At 43.9% G+C, this 27,208-nt stretch overlaps 1 protein-coding gene across 5 annotated transcripts; it reads right to left on the reverse strand.

The window, feature by feature from the left end:
- Positions 1-6,020: 6,020 nt before the first annotated feature.
- LHX9 (LIM homeobox 9) lies at positions 6,021-26,929 on the reverse strand. Of its 5 annotated transcripts, none has more exons than XM_027612336.1 (8): positions 26,839-26,929; positions 25,986-26,090; positions 25,679-25,749; positions 20,376-20,494; positions 18,171-18,373; positions 16,668-17,023; positions 10,630-10,832; positions 9,133-9,390 (listed from the first exon to the last, which is right to left on the reverse strand). In XM_027612336.1, exons 3-8 carry the CDS (start codon positions 25,704-25,706, stop codon positions 9,133-9,135), a joined length of 1,167 nt encoding a protein of 388 aa, XP_027468137.1. In that variant the 5' UTR covers positions 25,707-25,749; positions 25,986-26,090; positions 26,839-26,929. The 5 variants fall into 5 exon arrangements, with proteins under 5 accessions (XP_027468141.1, XP_027468137.1, XP_027468136.1 ...); XM_027612335.2 differs by lacking the exon at positions 26,839-26,929 and adding an exon at positions 26,475-26,606; XM_027612339.1 differs by lacking the exon at positions 26,839-26,929 and adding an exon at positions 26,172-26,325.
- Positions 26,930-27,208: the final 279 nt, after the last annotated feature.

A 27,208-nucleotide genomic window follows, 5' to 3' on the forward strand; every position in this document is an offset into this window, starting at 1 on the left:
TTTAAATGTAATCTTTTTAATATTCCCAACCATTAGTTCTACTCTTAGGGCACAGGAATGGGGAAGCAGCACAATATTTGAAATACCTTATGACTTCCTATTTTCCCACAAGCTAAGAAAACCTAGTTCCAGTGAGTATAGCGGTAGCGGGCGTGGCAAAAAGAGGAAGATCGAGAGGGTTGATCAAAGACATACAATAAAGAAAGGATAAATAGGACTTGGTAACAGAATGGTACAAAATAATTTGTAAAGGAAAAGGCAATGGAAAAATTGCAAACTCGATGATTCTCAGCCTGCCTGACCTACCGGGAGAAGAGTCCTATCATTAACAGAAATGAAAAAAGTCCAGGACAGTTGGCCAAAGAGAAGAAAATGTGTTCAATTCCTTTTATGCTGCACTTCAACGAACAGAACAGTCAGGTGGAAATATCCCAAGAAATATATCTGGAGTCATCACTAAAAAGTTGAACCTTTAAGAAAGAATGCAGTTTTTTTTTCCTTTTTTATTGTTATGTTAATCACCATATATTACATAATTTGTTTTGGTGTACTGTTCCATGATTCATTGTTTGTTCATAACACCCAGTGCTCCATGCAGAATGTGCCCTCCTCAATAAAGAATGCAGTTTTGAGAGAAGCAAGCAGAGGGGAGATGCGGTGCTGAACCGTGATGTGCTCCCTCTGAGTCAGCAGAGCCAGGGAGAGAAGCAGCAGGTGCGCTGCCTGTGGCAAATGCCAATCAGGGAAATCGTTTTAAAGACATGCAAGTAAGAAGGGGTGTAAAATCTGGCAGGAAGGCAAATGTGAATAAAGACAGGGAAAATGCCATGATTTGGGTAAGAAAAAGATCGTTGCTAACTTGAAGGAAAAGTGTTTCAGTAGTGTCATGGGAACAGAACTGAGATGAAAGAGAATTTTAGAGGAATGAGGGTGAGCAACTGATGAGCTAAGGAGAAGCAGTGAACATTTATAGAAAATTCCAGGAAGTAAAAGCCGTCAATGTTTTGTAACCATTGTAATGTTTCTCAGTGGAATATAAATTGCACTAACAATGCAGCCGTGATAGATCAGAGGTTCTAGTAGTGGCCATATGGCTGCAATGACATTGTTTCAGCAATGTTTTGTCTTGTTTTGTTTTTTAAAGCAAATCTGCAGAACTTTAAGTTCTTGATGTCCACACTTTTCTGAGGAAGGCCCACAATTGTCTGAACTAAAAAACAATACACATCTGTCTGAGTGCTTTCTGTTTCAACTAAAAATGATAGTAATAAATGGGAATCTGAACCAGACAACCTAGTAAGGCTCTTTCCAGCACAAAGAATGATTCCATGAGTTTATCCATATCTGAGTCAAAACTCAAAAACAAAGCCCATGGCGATCATCTTTATTGGTAATACATTCAAATGCAAGGTACTTCAGAAAAAGAGAGAATACCAGAGTTGAAACCACATGCTTCATAGTGCAACACTTAATAGTCAGGGTTTCAGGCTATTGAAGGTGCATACATGGTGAAAGGTCTCTTGGGAAGACTCAGAATCCAGCTCAGTCTATGATATAACATGCTTATTTAGCCTATCATAGTGTATACTTTCATGTAAATATATATGGTAGATGGACCGATTTCTACTTCTTGTTCACTAATGAACTCATGGAGGTCCAGTCACCTTAACACACTAGTAATGCTCAATTTAAACCAAAATATCTTCTTCAAATTGTAAAACAAATGTTTGTTTCAATGTGCCTCTTTTAATAGATGAAGTAAATTAAACTATTCATTCCAACGATATTTGCCTTTTGCTGTTGTTATGGTTGTTTATATTGATATGCTAGCATTCATCACACTTTGTTGAACAGAAAAGTTTAAAACAGCAACATAATTCTAGGAAAAAGCAAAGGTATGACCAAGCTCTGTGAAGACAGTAACCTACACAGAACCTAGAAAGATTACTAGTATTAATTAGCAGGGATACTTCCAGGAGCATAGCTCCACATTCAGTTAAAAAGAAGGCCTATTACAATATCTCCAACTGAAGGAAAATTGCCATTATTTTGCCCTTTTGTTTTGCTTTTAATTAAAAATTGGTTTACAAGAAATGAGCCTTCTTTCTTAAAAATATATATCTTTTCATGAGTGTTAGAAAATATACAACACACACACACACATACACACACACACACACACACACACACACACACTGCCTGGTGATACTTAAGAAGAAAACTGAATAAAAAGCTATACTAGAACCTTTGGAAATACAAAGATCTCATTAAAATATCCAGAAGGAGACTTCATATCTGCACTGAAATAATAAAGTAACTACATAATTATATTTATAAAATAAGTTGTCTCAATTTATATCATAGAAAAATACCATCATTTAATTATTTACATCATAACATTTTGGAAGTTTGCTCTTTAAAATTCCTACAGAGCATCTAGGTCAATCTGGTAAGATGCTACAATTATATTTAAATTTCCCACTATATTTTCCTTCTGAAAAACCACTCTTGAATTCAAACAGCTTCAGCTGGTTGAAATGGTGAAATACCGTTGTGCTTTTCAAAAATCACATTTCATAAAGGGCATTTATTCTATAGAATTAAAGTTTACTGAATAATAAATATAACTTTAAATGATGCAAGCTGTCAAAACCTTTGAATGTCAAAGTTAAAGCAGATAGCCCTGCATGATTTTTTCTACTTCGGAGAAGGAGAAGAAGCAGAATGAGAATAAGTAAAGGCAACTTCACCTTTGAATTTCTTCATCTTTGTATATTTGTCATAAATAACAATTTAAATATCCTTTGAGGTTAATATTTTCTGGTTCAGTGGGAAAGTACCGGACAAAAATTAATATATTCGTGCATAATATGAGGCAACAGAGACTGGAGCATCTTATTTGTAGCAAATTTTATTTTCAAATAACCATAAAAGGTATCCAGTTACTCTTCAGATTAATTTATAAGATCATGCAAGATATAAACAAGAAGTTCCAAAGGAAAAAAAAATTGTTCCTGACAATTCTAATATGTGAAGAAAAAGTACACAGAAATGCACACCAGGAACTTTCTACATATGGCTAATACCTGGATCTTTATTCTTGCCTGCTTTTTGTCATTTCAGCACAAGATAAATGTAGTGCAAAGAAGCAAAAATTAGTAATCCAAGGGTAAAAAACTTGTTAATGTGATGCATGATAAAGGAGGGTTTGCTATATTAATATTCACAAAGAAATGTTGGAAGTGGGAAGTGATGTTGGATAAAAACATCTATTGTGCAGCACAGATAAAAAGAAATTTCATTGTGGTGATTATATTGCTACTTGCATCATATTCATAGACTTTTCCTTGAGTACCATGCACAGTTCTGAGCTTTTTTTTTTGCTTTGGAAACAGGTAAAATAAAATGGAAACCTTCCCAGAGGGCATTCAAAATAATATATTAGCTTAGAATTATAATATTTTGGTGAAAATAAGGTAAATGGTAATATTATTCTGAAAAAAATGTTGGGAAGGCAGAACAGGTATTATAAAAGTGTTTCAGAATCAATGGCACACCATAAAGAAAATAACTTCTGTTTTCACATTGGCTGTAAAGTAAAGGACCGTGGCTTTACATCAGAGGGCTTTTATTTATTTGAATATTGAGTTGGTTCCCAGTTGCTAAAAATATAAAATCCAAAAGGCCAATCCAGAGTTTATCTATGTATGGTTTTAAAGACCCTACAATGCCATTTCTCTAATTTGGACTAAGTCCCAGTGTCCTTATTTAATCCTTGTGTCTAGAGACGATAACATGTAAAAGGCATTGAATCATCTTGAGAGTACACAAACTCTCTACCAGTAAAGCTAGCTTTGTTTAAAGCATAGTTGAAAATTAAATAGCAAAACTCCATACCAAATTAGGTGTTTATATTTATCTCTTAAGACAACGGTATTCTCCCTAGTGTTCTCCTTAAGAGCCTAGAATGACCTGATTCCACGATTCCATTCCACAACTTCCCACTTCTAACACTTTTCTCCATGATGCCCTTTGCAAGCACGCTGCAACAGAAAATGAGATGATAGGTATATGTGGTTTATAAAATACTTTGACTTCAAAGAAAGGTTACTGTAAAAGAATGTGCTGTGGGTTCTACAGGGGTTTTGTTAAATAAAGCTATCTATTTTTTAGGTGATGAAAAATCACCCAGGTCTTAAAAGTGTTTGCTTTGGGTCCTTTATTATGGATTTTTTTTCCTTATTTGAGGTATGAAAAGCCTGCCTACCCTGTAAGCCAGCATTAAGGGGGCCACTCAACCAAAGCTGACAGATGCTAACTCTCCGTAAAGCTTTTTTTGCCCGAGATCAATTTGCCAGAAGTTAGACTAACCCAGACATGGGAGGTAGAAACTATGAAAATTTAGTACCTTGCTCCCTTCTAAGAAGTCCACATCCTTCTCTTCCATGCCCAAAAATAAGTGTGTGGTTGCCCAGACTGAAAAACCACGGTACATCACGGGAAAGCAAGACAGACCCTCCAACTCTACATCGCATGCTTTTCTTCTCTTCCCACTCACATAATGAGGGTTCCTTTCTTTTACTTTTTAAAAATGTGCCTGTTTCAAATTTGTATTATTTTTTTCAGATGTCTAATTGCAGTTATGTTCTTTCCCTCTTTGGTCTCCTCCCGCATTTCACATACCAGACAAATATTTAAAGGTCTGTAAAACCAGGCGAGGCTACAAAATATTTCTAACCGAAACTGCCATAGGTGACAGCACAGGGAAAGAAGGCAAAGCTGTAGGACAAGGATTTGAATAAACTGAGTGGAAATGTATTGGAAAATCTATTTAAGTTGCTATAGCCATGCATGAGGTTTCAATGAGGCATAAACATTCAAGTTACTGACAAAACCAACATGTTTCATGATCACTCAAAATAGTCTACTTGTCATGGTGCTTTTCTTTTTTTCTTTTTTTATTATTAGTAAATTGCTCTCTCTTTTTAAATTTTCTTTCCCCTTTTTAGTATTCAGGAAGTGAAAGCATTTAAGAAAACATTCAAAGTTCTGAGAATACATGTAAGTGAAATATTTAATGTCTGTCATTCATAAAAGTTACATCATTTACATAGGGTTCATTTGTATATAATAAAAATTTCATCATAATGAAAAGTTTTCTGGAAAGTTATATGTTAATTTGTTTAACATATGCTTTGGATATACAGCTAAATAGGAATCATTAAAAAATTCTTTCTTCAAATAGTCCCTTTAACAATTAACAAAACCTCATTCCTAAATATTTGTTTTTCTTTCCACTTGCTCCTTTGTTTGTAATATCATATGTAATTTGAACCATGCAAAGATCGGATCTTTTCATAGTTCAGGATATATTTGTATACTTCAGTAAATTTGCTCATTGCATAGCAAACATGTAAACTTACAGAGGATCTATAAATTTTACCCTAATAATCTAAAAAGTTGCTGAAATTTTACATGATAGTTTATTCTAAGGTTTATTTTTTTGTTGTAACTTGTGTTTTCTTTTTTTTTAATTTTTAATACATGGGTCGATTGAATACAACAAATAAAATGTCATGAAAAGTTAAAAACCAAGTAAGTCCTTTTATCCTAGACTACCAGAATTTTACCTCATTAGATTGTTTGGATTTTTTTTTTTTCCTAAGTATCACAAGTTGGAAATGTATCGTGCTGCCTCTTAAGACAGTGTTCAAAAGTAATTTCAATAGTGTGTATTTAACATAAAGTTAACTATGTTTGCATCAAATAAAATGTTTATTCATGAAAGCTATTTATCATACAAGAAACAGCAAAGATAAGTCATTATACAGAGATGTACACTAGAAGTGACAGATGTAAAAGTGCATGCAGAGATTTCTGTTTAAAAAGGAAGGAATAAACAATGATACTAAAATTACTGGGTTTTGATCCTATACTCTCAAAGGAGTGATAGCTTTTCTTTGAATTTACAATTGGAAAATTCTATGAACAGATAGGACTAGTACACATTAGCAAGCAAGTGAAATGGATGTTTTTGGACTTTATTTTACAATTACTGTGCTTGACAAATGTGTGGGATTTTTTTTTTTTAGCAATAATAATTTTCTTCAAATATGGGGTGGGCACATTACTGCCAGGCTGCTCTGGTTTATACACGGCTTATCTAATTTTGTTTTAAACCACATAACTTTAAGCCTCCATTTGTGTTAGACACCATAAAGAACAGAGTTTTTGTTAACATTCAGTAAATGACATTTAAGTCTCTCTCTCTCTCTCTCTCTCTCTCTCTCTTTTTTGGCTCAATAGATTTTAAAATGTATGATTATCATAACCTAATATTGTCTTTGTCTTCACTGCAGTGGATTTCCGATCAAACTTTTCCCCTTCTTTTAATACTTTAGGGAATTTTCAAACGTCGGGATGTTTGGCTGTAATGCCCCAAGATTTGTTCTCCCTGAAAAAAATCATAGTGACAATTTATTAACTACAGAGCAACTTGGCTTTTAGGGGTCTGCAATTTCTATTTTGATTTACAAATATCCATTTGTGCTCAATAGACCTAATATTAAATCTTAATCATAGTTAAGTTTCTTTTCATGCAATTACTTTATCTGCTAATTATCTTGTTTTTAATTCTAAAAATTGGGCAGAGTCAAATCGGTGGGGCATTACTTTTATTATAAGAAAATATATTTAAAGGTAATTCTAAGTTGAATTACATTGCATATGCAATGGTGTGTACATTTAAAATGAATCAGAAGTTTGGAAATCTGAAAACTATTTGTATGTGTGAATATTTAAAAATTTTTTGTATTACCACTTTAATAGCTTTTACATACAGATATTGGAAACACACTAGTACAGTTAAACCTTAAATTAAACTGATGGGAAATAAAACTCCTTAGATTCAAAATGGTTTATTCACACAAATTTAATAGGATATATCACAATTGTTTGGTCCATAAATATTTAGGGGAAATAGTTTCTATACAATGCATTTATCAATAAACAAAGAAACATGGACAATTTTGCTAGACCACTTACTGTACTATAAACACGAAGCTCAATATATAAGATTATTGAATTTATCAACTATATTTGAAAGAGTGCACAACTGCTTTCTATGACATGTTTGTCCCCTCTAACAGGATACACCATAAAAAGAGTTTCGGAAATAAGAGGTAAAACAGTACAAAACTAGTGAGGTGTCAAAAGGGCTTAAAACAGTTAATTTAACAAACAACACATATATCCTGATTTTTCACAAACTTACTTCCAAGTTATATCATAAGGCACATAGGAGAACTGAGTTATAATTAGTCTACTTAATAAAGTAGATCTATAGTACCATACATTGTTCTGTCAAAGAACAAAATTTATAAGTATCAATATTTTACCTGTAAAAGTGTATTAATAAGATCTCAGCCTTACCAAGGTTGTTTGGTCTGGTTAGTGGTAAATGCCCAAAATGTAATAGAAATATGAAAAGTCAAGATTTAAGCTCCATATAAGATGATAACCACACTTGCTAAATATATAATGGCAATCACACCTTTCTTCTGTTACAGTGTTAACTTATCTTCCACCATCTTTTTTTTTAAAAAATAAGCTACTTTCTGTGCTAATTTTCTAAAGACCCTGAGCAAAAGTTACAATAATGCACTTTAATGTGGGCAGTGAACTGTCAATATGTAACCACACATTTATACAGCCAGAAGGACACCTTTAAAATCTATTAAATAGCCACTTTGACCACCGAAGATTTAAGGGGTCCAAAAAGTGGGGAATATGTGCAAAGTTATTCTTAACAATCCACTAAAGCAAGACATAGATCTTGACTTCTTTTTTATTTATTTATTTATTTTTTTAAGGAAATCCACAATCTAATTGGTATTTAACTACAACAGAAGCATATAGATGAACATTCACCACTGCCCAGACCATTAAGATTTTAGCTTAAATTAAAAGAAAAAAAATGCTACTGTAAACTAGGAAATATATTCAGATCAGCATCCACAAGGCTTCTGAGTTTATCTACTTTAAGACTAATAACTTTCAATCTGTACTGTCAGAAAAGGGTTTTTTTCTGATAAATATATCAACCTATGCCAAAGTAAAATAAAGTAAAACAAACCGAAGATTTCTTGTTGTTAATATTAGTCTACTAAGGTTTTTTTTTTAAAAAAAAACATTATTCATATAGAATGCCAGATACAATATCATGGTACAGCTGAAGCCAATTAATAGATCTATTAATTAAATTATACTTTTTTAACTTCTTAAAAAATTATATTTTGCTTATTTCCATTTTCCCTAGGAAAAAAATTAATTTAGAAAGAATGGTTTTACAACTATCATTTTTAGCTTTAGGTTAAAGGTTAAAAGTATAGAATTTCAAACTCTATATGGAATTTTCATAGATACACAGGGAGTTTAAGTATTTTTCAAACGTTGAAAAACAAGTAACTAACTAACAAGTTTTGCTGGGATGTACATCCCAAAAAGAAGGAAAAGTCACGTCCTTGGAACAGATTTCCCACCTAATTAATCTTTAATATTTGGAGCTGCTATAGATAATGCTTTTGTTTAATCATATTCCTCATTTGTAAGAAAAAAAGAATGATCAAAACATTTTTTTCAGTTCTAAAATTCAAAAAACAATGTGAAGTTTTCAAAATTCCGTAAGTACACATACAATTGCAAGATTTAAAAAATAACTTTAATTATCTGATTCTTTATTAACCTACTCATTTAATTGGGAATATGATTATTTGCCCATCATAATACCACTTTTTTTCTTTGAGATTCTGGAAATAAGTAACATACAATTTTAAGAGGCACTTATTAGAATAATTCAAAAACTCGCCTTACCAACTGAAAGATCTAATTTAAAAAAAAAAAAACCCAAGTACACTTTGTAGACAAAAAAACAAAAACAAAAACAAAAAACCACTTTGTAAAGGAGACAATACTGTAAACTCATTTGCCAAGTGGCTGCAGATGCTACACACCAAGCTGTTGTTTTTATTTCCCAAATATCTTGTGGGTTAGAAAAAAAAAAATCTTGTAAATAATAAAATAAGAATAATAAGAATAATAAAAGAAGAGGAAGAATTAAAAAAAAAACCAATGTTAGAAAAGGTTCGTTAAGGTAGTTTGTGAGGGGCTTCCGGATTCGTGGCTGTCCATGTTAGAGGTCACGGATGTCACTACAGTGATAGTGGGATTGGTCAGGTCTGTTAAAGTGGTCGCAGTGCCGGGTGGAGTAAGAGCGCCGCTGTCTGCTGAGGGCGGGGCCGGAAGCGACGTGCCATCAGCTTTATCAACACCCCCATTCTCCTGCCGCAAAAGGTTCCTTCTGAATTTGGCTCGTGCGTTTTGGAACCAAACCTGCAAACCAATCCCAATTGATTTCTTTACCGATGTTTATTTTAGACTTCTTTTGTTTTTTTCTCTTTCTTTCCTTCTTTTTTCCTTATCTTTTTTTTCTTGCTTGCTTGCTTTTCTTTCTTTTTTTGTTTTTTGAATGTTTTCTTTTTAAATATAATTGTTTGTTTTTCTTGGGAGAGAAGGGCTTTTTTTTTTTTTTTGGCTTTCTTTTAGAACAGATTAATTCAAGGAATGCTACAGATATTCTCTCAACTGCATATATCCCCCCAGCATTAACAAGTGCCACGTGGGACAACTGATGCTTAAGTGGAAATACCATAGAAATGAAGGCACAGAGATAAAGGGGAAAAATATATCCTGATTCCTTAACTGATTATTATCTTTTGAGAATGGGGAGAGGCAGGATCACTGAAAGTTTTGCAAAGTAAGAATGACTCGTATGAAATGAACATCATTGAAACAGATTTCAGGCTATCCTTGAGTCTGACACATGGTAAGTAGTCTGTGCATAGGAAAAACCCAGGACCACAGACCCCAAGCAGCCAGAAACTGGTTGTGGAAATTTAAGTATCTGCAATTTGTCACTGAGTAGTAGAAAAGGATCACTGGTGACCCACAGCAACCCACTATAATTTCATTAGTTGTATATTCTTACCATTATGAGTTTAGGAAAACAATTGGACAGCACATCTAACTCCCAATGTTTAGTTTTGAAATATGGTTTACTAAAATGGGAAAATACTTGCTACAGTTGGTTGCTGAGACACCGTAGTTGTGGCTATTCAGGAAATGAAAAAAAAAAAAGGGTTGATCTGCATTTGGAAGGTCATGGCCTGTGAGTGAGGCTGCCAAGAGTTTGCTGAAATACAAAAGCACCAGCAGGTCCCCCTTCAACTCTGTACTGAGCCTAGTGTGAATGGAACTCTCTAAAGCCACAACTTGTACAAATAACATCAGCCACATTAGCAAAGCGGTGAGGCAAGCTTGCTGGCTTTGGTGGGCCCATCTCTCCACCTACAGGGAGAAAGTGGCTGCATTTTAGAAGATCCTGGGAGTGTCTTTGGGCACCCTCCAGGAAGCCCCTGCAAAATTTCAGCCTACCCTCTTGGGAGATAACTAAGATAAACTAGTGAAAAGCAGTACAGGAAATATCTGTATTGCTCTAAACAGGGAAGAGAACTATTTTTACTGGCAAGGGTAAGGGAGAGGTATACACAGCCAATGATGGAGGCTTCTTACCTGCAAAACTCTTTTGGTGAGGCCTGTTTTCTGAGCAAGCTGCTTGAGATCCTTGGCATCCGGATTGTGGTTGATGGCGAAGTAGGATTTCATGGTCCGTAGCTGGTGATGCTTGAAGGAGGTTCGCATGCGCTTGGTCTTCTGCGAGGGTGGGTAAGGCTGCTGATCCCGGTCCAAGTGGTCTGCCTCATTCTCATTACAACCTGTTGCGGTAACAGCGAACAAGCAAGGGCTCAGTGGAAAGTCAGCCATTAGCTGCAGGGGTGGCAGGCTATATAATGCTTTGATAATAAAGCAACAGTGGGAAAGCCTGTCAACCCATGTAATAAGAAGTATCTAGACCAAACAAAGAGGTTAATTGCCAAAGTCCGCCAAACCAGCCTCTTAATATGGACACAACCAAAGTTTATGTAACAGAAAAGTATTAGATAAATTCTCTCTTTTGCATAACGGTTGCTAGCAAGCTCGGGAAGACAAGCCCTAAGTGTGAAAGAAGCATCCAAGAGTGAAAAGGAAAAGCTCTAATATGTTTATACATATCAGCACCTGCCCTTCTACACAAACACAATTTTTAAAGACTCCATATTTTGTCTGTTTGTGAAATGAAACATACTGTCTGAAGGCACTGTTCTTTACCATGAGGGATATGCAAACAAGTAATTTCAGCTCTCTCAAATCTGAGAGTTTTTGAGAGCCCACCAAGTAAGGAAGAATCTAAGTCAGTTCCAAATTTTAGCTTTTCCTGATGTTCCTAGAGTCTTCATAATCAGGAAAAAGGTAGGAAGTGGCTGGAGAAAAGGGAGAAGTTACAAAATAAGAATTTATAGATTTCTTATGTAATCCTAAGGATATTGTTTTTGAGGGTTTTTAGCTATAACTGGTTAACATTGGGCAATCCCAGAAAGAAAACAGTTTTCCCTTGGAGTTATTTTAATAAATATTTCTGAAAGAGAATGAGCCCAGACTTCTCTTCACTCAGTTCATGCCTGAAGCGCTCCCCACAGCTCACAGTTCAGAGACACTGATGGCGTTTATTTCTCAGCTCAGATCTTGGCCCTTTTTGCTGGGACGTGGATGTGTGTGACTGGGATTTGAGCTGTGCCCCCCGGCTGGCCTGGCAGAAAGAGGGTGACATCTCTCTCCTTGCAAAGCCCTGCTCAGCATTGAGGGCAAAACAATCCAGCCTTTGAAACCAGCCTGAAAGTCATCATCCCAGGGTGTAAAGATGTACATTTAAAAGGCCATTTCCAATAACCTACTGGTTCTGCAAAGAAAATAGGATTACAAAATGAAAATATTTTGCTAAATATTGACTGATTTCATCTCAACTTAAAGGGCATGGCATTTTTTTTTCTTTAAACCCTTACTTCAGTTACTTAGATGATGCATTTGCAGATCTGATCATCCTACATTTTAGTACATTATAATAGAATATCTAAAATCAACCTGATCATGTCACTTGGTGGGGTCAGACAAAACCTGAATCTGAAGAAAGTAAGGCATTTCTTAATATTAGCTCTTCTGCTTGATAAAATATTATTTGTCTGCTATGGTCTGGTTAGAATTATGTTCTAAAACTTATTTTTGGTTAAGTCAGCATATATACAGAAACAGTAGTTTTGGTCATCAATGAAGAGGTCATCACATTTCATCACAAAATCCACATAACAAGAAATTCTCTCTAATGTAAGAAGACATTATATTAAGCATGAATTAATGTCTCCTTTGTTTATGTTTCCATAAGACGCTTAAGTAGAGGGCACGTTTGGCAAAAGAGCAGATGAGTTCATTGAGGGAAAGATTATATAACTTTCACCTTTGTGTCTGCTAAGTCAAGTACAGGGCCAGGACTCAAAAGCATTTCACCAAGATTTTGAATCTTTGTTCGTCAATAAAATTGAGTGACTACTAATGAAAAATCAAGTCAACTCAAAGGGAATCCAAGCTAGATATATACCTACAAATGTTGAACACAGACTTCTTAAACTGCACCAGAAGAGTAACATGTACTCAGAGATAAGAAAAAGTATGTACTTTACATTTTACCCCATTTTAGTCCACTGGGGATATGTTGAGTTGAAATATTCTACAGAATTGTACTTTCATATCCTCAAATGGATGAAACAGCATCTTATGACCTACTATAAAACTATACTTATCTCCAGTAAACTGAGCTATATTTCACAACCAGATTATAAATGTGCCCACAACAAAATGGTCAAAGAGGCACACCTCAGTCATCGGAGGCTTCTTCAAATGCAATTTCATTCCTATCATATGTGAGTAACATGTAACTTTCCCTGAACAGCACATCAGATTGAATATTACACTTGGGGTAGAAGATTTAAGTTAGGGTTGAAATAATGCCCTTAGCCTTTCCCCCATCCCTAGATAATATTTCTTGGAGATGAGTATGATTCCTAACTTCACTATGTACTTCATTAGTCTTTAAAATGAAGTTTATGAAAAATAATTATAGAATAGTTTGATTAAATTGCTTTTCTGAATATGTATTCTATATTCATTATTGCAGATTAAAAACTCAGCAGATAACTTTAGTTCATTAAACACAATGATGGGACTTGTTTCCACATAGACTAGCTCTTTATTAAGCAGATATTAGTGTATGCTTTTCCTGTGACAGTGTCATCATATTATTCAACTTAAAAGACCAATCTGTTTCTTCCACAGAGTAACTCAGTGTATTATCCTAAATTGCTTGTGTTTAACTACAAATGCATTATATAAACTTGCAAGTGATTGTGTTTCCCCAGGGTCTACTTCTAAAAGCTATATGTGTTCCCCCTGAATTATGAGATGAAATGATAACACTCTTAAAACTGCTTTAACCATCCACCTCTAAGTACACATCTGCCATTACAAAGTCAGTGAGAAGATCTAAATATTTTATTTTCCAGTCACTTACGAAGTGGTCACCTATACTAAAGTGAGTTTCTCTTCTGAAGGTATATAACCTTCTGAGAACTAACTGATCCCTGGGAGACCACTAGGGGTCAGTGCCAGGCTAATTTAACAACCATCAGGAGCTTTTGAAGTTTGGAATAGAAGGAAAACCTACACTTGGGAAAGGGAGATTTTTAAAACTAGCAAAAATGTAGTCTCTCCATTAATGCTAAATTGCCCAAATAAGAGTTGCCTGTTCTAGACTAAATCTTCTTCTCACCCCTGGAGGGCTGCTTTCCAATCCAGCATTCCAAATAAACTATGTCTCTTTCTAAAATATCTGCCCGGTATCTGCACAAGGAGGTATAAACTAAATTAGGAATATTCTCATTAAAAGGTATTTGCCAGATGTCAAGCACTAAGTGATCTTTACCAAGTTTCACATCTTCTCTCGATGTCTTTGAATCCTAAACACATTTTCTGTATATTTTTTTAAATATATTGATGTATAAATTATATTTGTTTAGTGTCAATTTTACTCTTTCTGAGACTGTTACATTTAAGCAGAGATGGCAATGTAAGATCCAGAGAAAGTTAAAATAATGAGTTAACATTTTTTTAACTTGCTGAAGCTTTTCTTTTGCTAGTTTTGCAACAAACTTGCATTAGATTCATAAATATTTTTTTAATACCGGGGTTGATTTCTGGTCATGTATCTTTAACCCAATTTCTCTAGATTATTTTCATCTGATTTTAAAGAAGTATATACTATTCATTTGTATCTCTAGGGAAAGTCCGGAAAGGACGGGGTGGATGCTAATTAATAAGCATCCAGTCTGAGGTGGTGTGATGTACAAACTCAGGATAGGGAGGCCTCAGCAACCCTTTCCTCCCGCATGAGCAAAACAGCATCACCTTTCTCAATAAACCTTGCAGCAGCACTAATCTGCAAACTAAATACTGAAGTGGAAGGAGATTTTCATTCTTTTTTTTTTTTCTCTTAAGAAATAAATGTGCAAGCTCTAGAAGTAGGTGATACTAAATTCTACTGTTCTTAAAGCCCCCCGGATCTTTCTAACATAAAGTAAGATCCAAGACAAAATCAATTTTAGCTAGTTAGATTAAATAAACAAGCGCAAAAACTAGGATTCCTGCCGCGTGGCTAGAAATCGCCACCCTTCTGCACACTTTCTCGAGGCTGAGGGATTCCCTCTCTGCAAAGGACTCGCTCGTTATGTGGGTCTCGGCCTCTTGGTCTCTGTCTCTGTCTCTCTCTAATTAGGGCATTAGGGCCTTGGTGAGTGGCTCGAGATTCCGATGTCATCTTCTATTAATAAAGAACAATTAGTGCCCTGCCCGTCCTGCTCCGGGGACCTCGCATCAAAGGAAATGAAATGAGCGCGCTGGGCAAAGTGGCCCCGAACCAAAAACCCTTGCGGAAGCGCAGCAGGGGCGAGCGCGAGGCCGCGACCCGCAGCCGGGGGTTGGCAAAACCCTGGGCTGCGCCCGCGGCCCTAACACAAACCGGTCCGGGTGGGGTCTGTTGCGAGCCAGCCGCTCTTTTCCTTTGGTCTAGCGACCCTGGCATGAACCCTCTAGGGACAAGTGTAGCGGCGCTGAGCTCCCTGGTCCCTAATCTCCGTGGGACGCCGCCCCGCCGCGCTGACCGGGTTGGGATTCCTTCTTCTCAGTTAAATCAGCGGAGAACCCAGGAGGAAGCCGAGCACAAGGCTGGGGAGAGCCCGCTTGTCCAGAGAGGCTTCCCCTAAAAACTCCGGGCTCAGAGCAGGACTTTTAGTTCCAAATGGTTCACACTGGCTATGTGACCGTGGATAAATCACTTATCCGAATGGATAACGTTCCTTTACCATTGAGCAACAATGGGTCAGGCACCGTACCCAGCACTGGGGACTGGAAGATGAAAACCAGCAAGATCTGTGTTCTGCTACGTCCATGCTTTGGCTGGTATCTGGGTACTCATGGTATCAGAGTGGGGTTGCCACAGCGAGGTCCCCAAGGTCCCTTCCAATAGAACGGACTCCCTAGCCTGAGTCGCCTGCCTCTGAGATTCCCATCCAGGGCTGGGCCCAGCATGGGAAACCAGGCCTTAGTTTCCCAAAAGTTAGCCTGGGCTTTCCAGGCCCCTTTTCCCAGTGTCTGGAACTCAAAGAAAGAGCTTCCTTCCTGCTTGGAGGAAGCTATGATCTGCAATGTCCATCTCCATCCTCACCTGGGGGATGGAGAGCTGGGCAGACTACCAACCATGGGAAAGTGGTGAATGAGAGAGATTGATAAATGATAGGTGTCCCCCAAAGCAAGGAAGAAAGTGCGCTCTCAGGCCTGTTGCCTGCATTTTGTTTTTAATTAAGAGAGGAGGCCAGTGGAGGACAGAAGAGCAGCCTGTCACACCAAGGCTCCTCAGTGGGCCTGACCTGGAGCTTCTTTCATTTTTCCAAGGGGTCTGGATGTCCGGATGATTGACCATACAGGAAATGAGCTGGTTGGATGAGTACCCTGACCTACAGAAGGGACAGGCCAGCTCAACTGTGGAGAGTGATTCCCACCCCTACAGCTGCTTTTCACCAAAATCAGGGATTCGGTTTTCAACACTCTTGCCAACTGTGTTCCTGATTAACTCTGGGCTGGTGACCACAGCCTCTGCCTCCTCTAGACAGACTGAAGTTGGGCTCTGAAGATTTTTTTTTTCAGTATATAGGAAAACCTCCTCCAGGATCTATAATTTGGCTTCCACACAGGAATTGCCCTGGGGCTGTTTTGCTCCTACTGGGAGCCAGAAACTAATGGGCTCATTAACTAATGGGCAACAAGGATTTGGCTCAGCCTGTTTGGGGGAAGTCATTGCGGCCCCAGGGTCATGAATGTGTTTTTTGCCACAACCTAAATAAAGGTCTTTCTCTCCCCTCTCCCTTTCTCCTTCTTTCCCCTCTCCTTCTCTCCTTCTTTCCCCCTCTTCTGAGTGAAAGGGAGTTGTACTGAGGAAAGAGGCATGTTAAGCAAAACCCCCTCTTGCCACCAGATCTTGAATGGGAAAGGAGCTCTATGGAATCTTCCTCAGGACAGCCGGAGGCCAGGGCTGGAGGGGGGCGGGGGTGGGGGGAGCAGTAAGGGCCCACCTGAGTTGTAATTGACGATGTCCACTCCCAGCGCTGGGCTCTTCCGCTTCCGGGGCCGCCCTTTCTGCACCGTGCCAGTGCCATTGAAGTAAGGCAGGGCCAAGCCACCGCTCTTGGCCGCCAGCTCGGTGTAGCTTAACTGCGGTGGATACTCCCCTTGCAAGAGGGTCTCGAAGTGGGCGCGGCAGTACACCAGGCTGTCCTTCATGCCAAAATGGTCACCCGTGGTCAGGGTCTTGTTGCAAGTGGAGCAGGTGAAACAGCTTAGGTGGTAGACAGAGTCTCGGGCACGCATGACCATCTCAGAGGCGGAGATGCCAAGGTGGCAGCGGGCACATCTCTGCACAGAGAACCTTCTGGAAAAAAAAAAGTCAAATCAGGGCGCTCGGTGAGGCCACCCGTGACACCTGGAGTTTGGTCAGCAGTGGTCCTAGACTGACACCTAGGAGGGCTCTGACAGAAGAGGACACGGGTCCATTTGGTCATTAATTTTACTTGCTTATGACCTGTTCTGGTGGTGAAGCAGGACAAAGAACCCTTACATTAAAATAAGAAGAATCGGGTAACATCCTCAGTTGCCTTCTCTGTAAAGTTAAGATTAAAAAAAAAAAAAAAGTCAAAAAAAAAAAAAGAAAGAAAAAGAAAAAGCCCAACAACCAAACAAACCCGCACTAGCTAACTCAAACGCTATGTAAAGAATATTAAATTGTGATGCCAAGGGAAAGGGTTTCATCCGTTACAAAACACTCTATGAAGGGTGGTATTATTATTATTTATGGATGTGTGCGTGTGCCTGAAAGCATTCAGACAGACGCTTTTGCAGAAGAAATCTAATTCTTTTTTAATCACCTCTCTCCCTTTGGTTGAGAGTGGAGCTAGGTCACTTGCGCATAGTTCTCTTTCCCACTCCAGAAAAAATAACTGGGAAGCATCAGAAAACATCCCTGGAGTTTGCTCGCCAGGCTAGCCAGCAAGGTTCTAACTAGCAGTAAATGGAACTCAGAACTGAGTGGCTTGGGTTTCACCAACGGCGATTATTCCTTTTCATGGCCATTTACGTGGTCTCCCGCCACCCTCGCAAAAACCTAACACCGGGTTCCGGCTGCCCCGGCCACCAGTTCAGTTCCAAGGTGCGGGTCTCGCCCAGTTCGTAGTAAACGGAAAAAAAGAAAAAAAAAAAATACCCGCTTTAGTCTCGGTCGACAGACACATATTTATTCACTATTTCAAGATTTCTCCAGATTCCCTCTACTGAACTGTGAAGTGTCGGGAGTGGGGGATAGTCACTGGTAGCTCTTGACCTCGGGTATTCCTCCCACGCATCCTCACCGCCCTTGGTAGGGGTGGCGCAGCTGGAAGGCGTATGCAGTGGACTTCCCCGGTCTCGGGATTGATAACCGTACCCCGAAGGGGCGAAATGTGGGGGACAGAGAGGAGGCTCCCGGGCTCGGGCAGGTGGCCCCGCCAGGTGTACCGGGGCGTAAAAGTCAGGGGCGGGAATACCTGTAGTAATCCTCCTTGCAGTAAATGCTACCGTCCTTGGCGAAGCAGGTGAGCTCGGACTCGAGGGCCAGCTTACATTCACAGCACTTCAGGCACCTCAGATGCCACTGTTTGTCCACAGCCAGCAGGTAGTACCTGTCCGAGATCTTGCCCCCGCAGCCGGCGCACAGAGCAGGCTTCTCGGGGCTTAGCGGGGGCATGCCCTGCAAGGCAAGCACAGCGCACCGCTGAGGACGGAGCGCGGCGGAGATGCACAACGCGGAGTTCCCTCCCCGCAGCGCGAGTTTCAGTCGTTCCGGGAGCAGGACAAGGGTCAGGGGCCACAGCGCAAAGGCAAACGTCGGGGGAAAGTTAGCGATTTTTCCTTTTGCGACTCACTCCCTTTCTGCAGTGTCTGCCTGAACCCGGCGTTCGCATTCTCCCGGGACTATTAACCTAAAGACAGGCTGGCCATCTCCACCCTCTTCTAAAACCTTAAAGACATGCCGTCCACCTCGAAACTCTTTTAAAAATGCTAGGAGCGCACTGAGTATAGTTTGGCGGATGCTCCCAAACTCGAATATACATGCTAAAAATTGTGGCTTTCAACGCACACAAAATAAAACAATGGAAATTTTTACGGGGGAATGGAAAGGAAATTTGAACGAACACAGATTGTTTTGAAACCATTCCATTTCCCTAAATTCTTATAGGCAGCGTTAAATTAAAAGGAAGGGAGAGATTATGATACCTGTGCTCCTAATTTGGTCCACATTGTTTTGACCGGGGTGTATTTGGCTGTTCTCTCATTTTCAGGGATATTGGTCCTCTCCCCAGTAAGGGTATAAAGTGCCTGTTCCCAGAAGAGTTCGTTGTCTAGTCCCCTCTGCACAGTCCCCTTTTCCCCCTGCATTAACCTACCCGGGAGACCTGTGTCCTGAAAATCTGTTTAGTGCCCAAGTTCAGCTTCCCCCCCCCCCCCTCCGCTTACCCACCGACCAGGCTGAAGATGAGGAAACCTCACCGTGACAAGCCCAGCCCCGCCACGACATTCGGGTTTGGGTTGCTTTTTGGTTTTAAACAGGATAGCCACAACAAGGAAAAAGAAAAAGAAGAAAGTAACCACTGGTCATTTCCCTCAAGACTAGCAGAAATGGGCTGGACTTCCCCACAAAACTTTGGCGGGCCTGGAAAAGTAAAGTTTCTTCCTTTTACTCAGATCTGGGGCCCTCCACACTATGTTCAGTTTGCAAATGCGGCAACATCCACCAACTCGGCTACTTGGTGTAACCCAAAACACCACTGACCCGCGGGAGCAGTCGAAAGGGTTGGTTCGAGCTACAATGCCGGGTGTGAGGCCGAAGGATCTACACAGCTCTGTTTCGCTGAAATCATTTCCGGAGACTTCTGTAGTTTTTCCCCTCCCGCTCGTACGTGGGAAAGGGAAGCACATAGATTACTAATTGGCTTTCTTTATTAATTGGACGCGACTTTTATTAATGTGAATTGTAGTAACAGTGGTAGTTGATTGTATCGTTTAAGGGTAGAAAGTTCTCGCGCGTAGCCTAGGTGCTCCTCCGGGTTTTTCTTAGATTTCCCCCTACACGTTACACCCGCCCGGCCCGGAAGTTGAACGCAGTCTTGTTTCGCTAGAGGGGCCGGGCCTGGCTGCCCGAGACCCCGAAAATCGCTGGGCTAGGCAGTGCCGCGCTCCGAGCGTCCTGAGAACTGAAGGTGGCCCAGTGGAGTCTGAGTCCTCTCCAAAGATCCCGTCAGCACACCCAGAGACTAGAACCACCTGGGCTCCTGCTTGGCCGCGACGCCACGGCCGCGCGCGCCGTCCGCGCATTGCCCGCGCCCAGCTCGCCCTCGCTGCCGCTGTCCTCGCCCGGGAGAAGCCCGGAGTCAAGGGGGGCCGGAGACCGGAGTGTGAGGTCTGCAGAAGGGGACACCCCCATTCTCTCACTCCCGGCCCTCCCTGCTCTACCGGGACCAGCTGCGGCACAGAGTAGCGAACTCAGGGTCTCGGTTGCGGAGACGTTTCAAGTCAGAAAAGGGGTTTTCTTAGCCCGGCAGGCAGTCAGACCGGAGAAAACCCACCCGCCAGCCTGGAACGGACGTCCCTAGGACCCTCCATCCTCAGCTCGGCCAGCCAGGGAATGGAGGCTCGGCTTCGCAGGGCGCGCTGGGGCGCCAGGCTACCGCCGCCGAGGGGCCCGTCCTTACCGCGTCGCGGCCGTTGAGCTGAGCGCCTTTGGCCAGGCGGGCCTCGGTCTTAGATCTGCGCTCCATCTCCTCCATGATGCCTTGGATGTGGCCTCCGGAGATCCCGTGGAAGAGCATGGCTGGGGGACGGAAAGGACACGAATTGTCTTCTGCTCGGCACCCCACTATTTCCATATACACACGCCCGCGGCTCTCAGCTCATCCGAGTGAAGGAGCAGAAGGGACGGCAGAGAGCTGCGTGTTGGAGGAGCGCAGAGACGCTCGGGGACGGAAGGCAAGAGGGAGAGAGGGAAGAAGAAAGAGGCAGACAGAGTGGAAATTGGTGTGTTTGGAAAAGAAAAAGAAAAAAAAAAAACAAAAAAAGAAAAAGAAGGGGGAAACCCCAGCGGCTCCCTGAAGGAGATGTGCAGAAAACAAACAAACAGGGGCGGAGGGGAAAGGAGACGAAGAAGGCGAATCTTACTGCTCCGAGAGATCGAGTTACTAATGGGAAACAACTGCAGCGGGGGGAGGAAAACAAAATCTGGTGAAGAAAGAAAATAGTTTTGAACACAAAGAAAGAAAAAGAAGTGCTATTTTCAGCGGTCCCTGGCTGCTTGCAAGTTCCCAGTGCCTGTAGGTTGGGTTGGGGACTGCTCCTGCCGTAGCTGTGTCCAATTTGTTAAGAGACTAAAGCCAGCCCATTTTTGATAATTTAGTAGGAGGAGTTCTCTCCCTGGAGCTGCCGCGGATTTTTATTCAGACAACAAAGACCTGTCATACTCCTCTCAACCCCCTGGTGATGGGCAAGCAGGGACAAACATTACAAAGGGGAGGGGGCTGGAGGGGGGGGTTAGTAGGAGGGGGCATTTACTTCCCCCCAACACACACACACACACATACACACACACACACACATACACACACACACATCCTTCCAAGAGTTCTCAATAATCATGATTTAAAGGGGAAATGAGCCCTTATTGTCCCCGCCCTGGTGCAGGAGGCAGAAAGTCTATTTGGTCCAAGTTCAAGATCAGACCCCAGCTCAAGGCATACAGGATGTCAGCTCCAAACTTTGGGTTTCCTCCTTGTGGACTTTATGGTCCCTAACTTACAGGGGACCCCCAATACGCAAATGTTAAACAGAGATTCCTCCCTTCCCCTCTTCCTCAACTCACTTTTTAAAAGCAGGTTGCCTCACCTCCCCTAGAGGCCCTCCACCCTACCAGGGCCTGGAACATCACCCAACGTGAAAAACAGGCTACAAAAACCTAAGATTCTGAAGCTTACTTTAGACCAAAAGGTTTTGTTTGAAAAATGAATGTGGAGGACAGGGCATGGACTTTTCGCGGGGGGAGTACTCAACTGAACCACGACACGGGGTGAGGTATTGTCTTACCCAGCTCAGGATTGAATATGAACTGCTGGTGATCCTAGTGTCCTACTTGAAACTCCTCAATGTGGGCAGCCAGTGGAGGACCCCTGCAGGACTGGATGCGCGCCCTATTGCGTCCTGTTCCCACCGCCCTGGCAGGACAGGGGACTTGTAAAACTGGATGCACCGCACATTTAGGAGGATGTGAAAGGGGCTCCTCGCTGTGGAGGAGGGGAAGGTGAGAGCTGACAAGCAGAACGGCAGACCTGCGCCCGACAAGAGGCGGGATTGTTCTGTCTCCCTCTGTTCCCACTAGCAGTGGCCCCTCCTTGGCCCTATTAAAAAGTGTCCACAACACTCTGATATTGTCGATTCATTCAAACCACCAGAAGCCCCCTAGGGGCCTGAAGCATAGAGCAGTGGCAGGAACCAACCCAACTTTATAATCAGCGAAAGGAGGAAGCCAGGGCTGCTCCCCCTTTCTTTCCTTCCTCCTGCCTGCCTGCTTCCCACCACTCCCCATCATCGGCTTTCCCAGGAATGGCTCGTGTCTCCACACACCCCGGGTACCTCAGAGGAGTACCCTGTTGGCAGACTTGCTTCCCTCTAGGGGAATGGTGGTCAAATCTGGAAAGATGAAGGAAGAGAGGGAGGAAGAGATAGAGGAGGGAAGGATGAAGGAAGGTTAAAAGGGGAAGGGAAGAAATAAGAGAATGAGAATGAGAGGGGAAGGAAGGAAGGAAGAAAGGAAGGAAGGAAGGAAGGAAGGAAGGAAGGAAGGAAGGAAGGAAGGAAGGAAGGAAGCGAAGGCAGACAAGAATGGAGGCAGGAAGGGAACTTGTGCAGCAGTCTGACTTCCTGTCCCAAAGCATCGCCTTCTGAAGCTGCTGGAGTCACCTCTTTCATGAAACCCAAGACTCCACTGCTTCCCCTTGCTCTTTTCTCAGGGTCAAAAATAATGTTATTTGCAGACTGGACGCTGTTACAGTCCTCTGGGTGCCAGAATACAGCTCATAAAACACAATTTCACACAAAAATGAAGCCAATCAAGTGAACTAAGCTGGAGACCTCCCCCCTCACTTTGGCAGCCCTACCGGACAGCAGGGCTGCTATTTACTGTAAGTAATGTAATTAGCCCCTTTGGATGGAAATCAATGAGCTTTTCAAACCCACGTGCACAAACGAAGGGCCCCAAGGAGGGGCTGGGAGCAGCAACCCTTTCAGAGACAGCAGGTCCTCTCACAAAGGGGCAGATTGCCTTCCCACAAGTCAGCAGCTAAATGGACTCAGATCCCGGGGAGGAGGAGGAGGAGAAAGAGGAGGGGTCTCTGAGAAGAAAATCAGTCAACCCAAGGAAGCTCCAAGGTAAAAGTAAATTTGGGACCTCAATCCAGGGACCTGCTTTGTCTAGTTTCTGGACTAAACTACCGCTCTCACCCCCCATCCCCATCGCCCGCCTGCCAAACGGGGGTGTTGGAATTAGGTTTGGCTGTTGTTGAATTTTGGTCTTGCTCAGCAAAAACAACAAAGAATGCAAGAACACAACCCTGTTCTTGCAAGAGATGAACTTTGGAGACTTAATGAAGTGAAAGTTTAACAAACAGCTCCAGGAAAAATAGTTCTGTGAAGTTTCCAAGGAAGCCAATCACAGAAGTCCTGTAAAACATCCTTCATGCGTTCATCTGCTCCACAAATATTTGTTAATCGTCTATCGGGTACAGGCAGGGCAGAGCACCTTCTACAGTCAGCTTTGGGGTTGGATTCCAGCTATGCCTGCTTTTTTCTTATAAAACTTAGGTTATAAGTTCCTGCACCCAGTGGGTGTTGTTACTTCCCATAAAGAAGTGTACTGCCAGGAGTCTTCCTTCTCAGCCAAGGCAGGAAATTTGCAGAGCTAGGGGTGGGGCAGGGGGTGCTGCTGGAGTTTGGGAGGTCCTTTTTAGTTCTGCAGAAATTGCTCCCCACCCGCCCAGCTCTGCCTCCTCTCACAGATCCTTAAAGAGGATGCCCATTGGGGGGGCAGGGGGGGATGCTCCAAGAACTGGATGTGTGATCTGGGGTATCCTTTTTGTCTTGGAGCCCCAAAAGTTTACCTAAGAGGGCCCCCCTCACTACCTCTTATTTACAAAGGGAGTAAGCACTTTAAGGAGAGCATCTTTGTAGCTCTGACTTCTTTCACCTCTGGAGAGGAGGGACTGGAGCCCGGTGTCCCTCAGAATTGCCCGAGAGTGCTCTATAAAAAGTTGGAGTGCTCCCTGGTTCATTTCCTGGGGCTCCGCCTCTCTAAATGGGACAGGTGCAAGGGGCTGTACCCCACCTGCGGCCCATAATAGGACCTCAACTCTCCTCCCTGAACTCAAAGCTCTATTTGGAGCGGTGGGGCAGAACCCTGGCCAGTTGCCACCCTCCTTACAATTGGGCACACACAGTCCATTCTCTTCTTTGCTCCATGATCCATCCATCAGGCTACTGTTGCCCCTTTCAGAAAAGCGGTTGGCTGGTCGCTAGTGGGGCAGAGAAGTAGGGAGGGGTTGATGGTTCAGGGTCCTGGAACCTCCAGGAAGGCAGCAAGTTTGTCCCAGGCTCTGGCCCAGAAAAACTCCCAAGAGGGCAAGAGAGGGGAAATAAAGGGAAGGCATAGCTTTACCCAGGGAGCAGTAGAGGCTTTAGGATCCAGAGAGGAAAATAACCCTGCAGACCCATCTCTTGAGAGCATTGGCAACATAAGTTCTCTTTATATCTGATTTTTGGAAGCCAAGATCCTGTACCCCCGGTTTGCCCTTCAAAGGGCAGAGGGTCACCTTTCCTCCTGACCCTGTTAAACTGGTTGGGGAGCCCCTTTGGTCTGAAAGGTGCAGGTCTTGAAGCAGTGTCTGTCTTTGGGCACTGTCGTGAGCACCCCAGAGCCCGGGGTAGTGGACGTCGTCCGGGGCTGGGAACGGCGCGTTCAGTCCTGGTCTCCCCGGCGGCGCTGGGCAGGAGGTGAGCCGATGGCCCCAAGCCGCCAGGCCTTTCTCTAGTCGGTGGGCATAGGGAATCTCTATGTTCGAACAGATCCACTGGCACTGCCGCACGGGTGCATCTCTGATTCAGTCTTGCTGGAAGGGCCTCCCTCCAGACAGATGGGAGCGGGCCGAGCGGAGCTGGGGCCCGGGGAGCCCTCCTGCACCGAGGGGAGACTCAGGGCCGCGCCCCAGCTGCGCGCCGCTTGCGCCGCAGGACCCTACCGTTCCGTGCACTCTGACCCACGCACATCCTCTGTACCCGCAAAGCCACCCGACCGTCGTTTGCTCCCTTCAAATCTCTGTCCATCGTGGTCCCTGACTTCTTCTCCCGGGGGGCGGTTGCCACATCCGAAATCCGAAGCCCCTTTACCTGACATTTTCTGCGCCGTGGGCCCTCAGCCGCCCGAGGAATAAAGGGAGACGTCCCGCACAGCGTCCTCTGAGGTCGCGCGCAGGAACAGCTGCGCGGGGTTTGCATTGAACAAAAAATGCGGGGGAAGCCAGTTTCCAGTTAAGCCCTACACAGGTGAGAAACGGTGTCAGCCCTGCCCCCCACCATCCCTTCCAGCGGGGAGACGCCCCCAGCAGCACCACCGAGGATCGAGGGCGCATCCATCACGCTGCTGACAACTCGCGGCTCAGCTGCACCGTGACCTCCACCTCCCCCTCTCCATCCTCAAAAAAGTGAAAGACATTCAAGGAAAAGCAAAAGGAGGGAAACGCAGCTTTCAGGAATCCTGGCAGGAGACTGAACGAGACTGCATTGAGCCTTCGAAGCGCGATTTAATTTCTTAACACACACACACACACACACCCCTCTTTCTTTCACCCAATGAAGGCGCGCACACGCGTGTGCGCGCACACACACAAACACACCAGTGTGCACACCAGCCCAAGAAAAAGGGCAGAGGAAATGAGAAGGAACCTGGCGTATAACTCACCTGCCTCTAGAGTGGTGCCGTTCAGCATTCTTAGAGCAAAAGGAGTTGATCACGCCGTAATGGTGGCTGCACTGTCAGAAAGAAGCCGCGCTTTAGCGGGGCGTTGCGGCCCGGGGGCCCCGGAGCCTCCTACCACCCCGCTGGGGCGCGTCCGAACTGCTCCTCCCGCCGCGACCTCGGGCCCTGGGCGGCTTGAAGCCCGGCCTGCCTCCGCTAGTACCCGAGACGCTCCTGGGGTGCCCGGCCGTCCGGGCGCACGCCCAGGCCAGAAAACCGCTCCGACCAGACACCCCCCGTGGGATCTTACCTTGAGGTCCAGACGTTTCCCCCAAGAACCCGGTCCTCGGCGAGGGAGGGCAGGAGGCGGCGGCCAGAGGTGCGGGATGGTCCCCAGGTCTCGCCGAGGATTCCTCTGTTGATCCAAATAAATAAACCGTTGGATGGAAATCTCTCTCTCTCTCTCTCTTTCTCTCGATTGACCCGAATCCCTCACCTCTGACCCGCAGCTCCTTCCACTTGTCTTTTATTCTCAGTTTATGCTTTAAAATCGGGAGGAGGAAGGGGTGTGCAGAGGGCACAGACGCGGGCTGGTGCGCGGAGACGCGCTCTGAGGCTGCGTTCAGCCCTTCCAGCCTCCCAATAATCAGGGGAGGTGTTAATGGAGGACTCGGCCGTAACTGAACCTCATAAAGCCGAGAGCATCTTGAGGCTTGGGCGCAGCGGGGGTGCTGGGGTCCTGCGGCGCGCCCTGGGCTCCCGGCCCCCCAGCCGGCCTTTGCCTTCCTGGATCTCGTACCTAAAAGACGCTGCCGCCAGCTGGTGCCTGCGTAGACCGTGAATGGGCGGTAGCTCCTGCGAGAAGCTGGGCTAAGCCATTGATTGCTCCCCCGCCACATCCCCGCCTTCCCCTCCCGGTCCTTCACTCTCGGCGCTCCCGGGCGAGGCGCCAGGAACCCAGCACTTTGGGATGCACTCCGCGCGCCACAGCGGCGTTCCCAGCCGGGTCAGCTCAGGGGCTGGAGGTGTCTCTCCCACCCGCCCCGGCTAGGAGGTGGGGATGGCGATTAACCGGGAGAAAACCGACTCAAACCTTGGGAGATGCGCATTCTCAGGAACACAGACAGACTCCCAGACCCGGGATGGGGCGGGGGCCAGGTTACCTGGTCTCAGGTTCCCGAGGGGCTGCGTCGCCCCAGCAGCCCCGGGCGCAGTCAGGCCGCGGGGAAGCAGAGCGAGAACCGGGAAGCCGGGCCTCTGGCCAATTATTTACTCACTCCCCCACCCAGTGCGCTCCTCGCAGGCGGAGATGGGGGGCGGGGGATTGCTGGGAGGCTCCGGCATGGATGCGGGAAAGGGGTGTGAGCCGCGAGATTGGACGCTCCGGGATGCGGGTCCCGGTGCTGCTGCCGCCCTCCCTCCCCGTCCCTCCCCGCCCCTCCCCGCTGTGCCACCTGAGCTGTTCCGCGGCGGTGCGTGGGCTGAGGGCGCCGAGGGCTGGGGCGCCCGCTCTTCTACCAGCCGCCTGAGGAA

This window comes from Zalophus californianus, chromosome 10 (assembly GCF_009762305.2).
Source record: "Zalophus californianus isolate mZalCal1 chromosome 10, mZalCal1.pri.v2, whole genome shotgun sequence".
In the NCBI taxonomy this organism is placed as follows: domain Eukaryota; kingdom Metazoa; phylum Chordata; class Mammalia; order Carnivora; family Otariidae; genus Zalophus; species Zalophus californianus.